This window comes from Propithecus coquereli, unplaced genomic scaffold (assembly GCF_000956105.1).
Source record: "Propithecus coquereli isolate 6110/MARCELLA unplaced genomic scaffold, Pcoq_1.0 Scaffold148, whole genome shotgun sequence".
Lineage (NCBI taxonomy): Eukaryota > Metazoa > Chordata > Mammalia > Primates > Indriidae > Propithecus > Propithecus coquereli.
In genome coordinates this window covers 1,391,333-1,392,762 of record NW_012139191.1, presented here as the reverse complement: position 1 = coordinate 1,392,762, position 1,430 = coordinate 1,391,333, and the positions used below count along the sequence as shown (strand labels likewise).

The window sequence follows — 1,430 nt, the reverse complement described above, 5'->3', positions numbered from 1 at the left end:
TATGGCAGTTGCTACGGAAGAGTAGCTCACTAGCTGAAGCTGAAATGAATTGAAAGGGTGGAAGGGACAAGTGTCTGACACCACCTATTAACAGCTGCATAATCCAATGCAAGTCATTAAACATCTCTGGCTTTTCTTTGCTCATTTATTAATGAATAGACTGATCAAGATCTGCAATGGTCAACTTTTCTTTTAAAAACAAACAAAACCCCACAAACGAATAGTTTTACAACAAATAAAAACCCAATTCCTCAGACTACAGGGCAGTTTGGCCTCTCTCTTACCCCTGACCTTCAAAATGTCCTAATAATTGACTGAAAACCCGTGGACTACAGAATTGCACGCAGTCTCTATAGCCCTAAAATCCTATAATCCTAGTTTACTGTAAACATTCATATTGAGTATCCATCAATCTTACTGGTCATTACTTTTTTAATTCCAAATCATAGTCTCAAAATGTACAGCAATGTTTAGACAATTTTTCGGGGTGGCCCTCATTCCTTCATTATCATCTTTAAGCTTCCTGTTATTATATTTAAACCCTAAAATATTTATAACAAATACTTAACACTTTCTAATCTAATTAATTGTTCTTCACTAGGGGATGAAACTATCTTACTTCCCATCCCGTAATTCTAAACTCACCATTATGACAACTGACAAACATGAAAAAATGGACAACATAAAGTAAGTTCAAAACTGGCCTAACACTTGAATGACTAAGCTGCTAAACAGACATCTTTCCCTAAAAACAACTTTCAGATTATACTGTCACAAATGAAAAGCAGGAAGAAATTATGAAAACAAAAACAGTTTTTAAAGCAATACATCATTTACCTCATTGGCACCACTGAACAGAGGTTCTCCAGTGTGCATTTCAACCAAAATACACCCGAGGGACCACATGTCGATGGCAAGGTCATAAGGCATTCCCAGTAGCACCTCTGGAGACCGATAAAAGCGACTCTGAATATACTGGTATATCTGAAATGTATTTCAAAATAGTATTAATTGAATATAAATTTTGCTTATAATTTTGGTCAACACAGGATTAAGAACATTGATGTGATACTAACAGAAAAAAAAGAATTGGCTAATTCCTGGATTAGGATTCCATTTACTCATTTTGACATTAGACTGAATACTAATTAAAGAACTAAACATTTCAAGGGATTGGTTAATCTGACTGTGAAATACATAATATGTAAAAATTCAAGCCCTTTCATTTAGTCTAGTCTTGACTGGTAATCAAGATATATCTTAAAACAATTGCAGCCTGCTGGAATGGCCACTCACAAGCAGCAACCCTTTATGAGCAATAAAGCTCTCCTTTCCTCAGTTCACTGAAAATGACACCTGGTGGCAGCATTGCCAAAATGCAAGGGCAGAATAACTGGAACAAAAATAACACCTCTTAAACGTTAAAAATG

The 1,430-nt window shown here is 35.4% G+C and overlaps 1 protein-coding gene across 1 annotated transcript in view; it reads right to left on the bottom strand.

The window, feature by feature from the left end:
- The window catches only part of DYRK1A (dual-specificity tyrosine-(Y)-phosphorylation regulated kinase 1A), a 154,868-nt gene that overhangs the window by 18,818 nt on the left and 134,620 nt on the right, over window positions 1–1,430 (bottom strand). Inside the window, exon 8 of the mRNA XM_012640073.1 lies at window positions 829–984. Within this exon, the coding sequence (XP_012495527.1) occupies window positions 829–984 (156 nt within the window). The remainder of the gene's footprint in view (window positions 1–828; window positions 985–1,430) is intronic.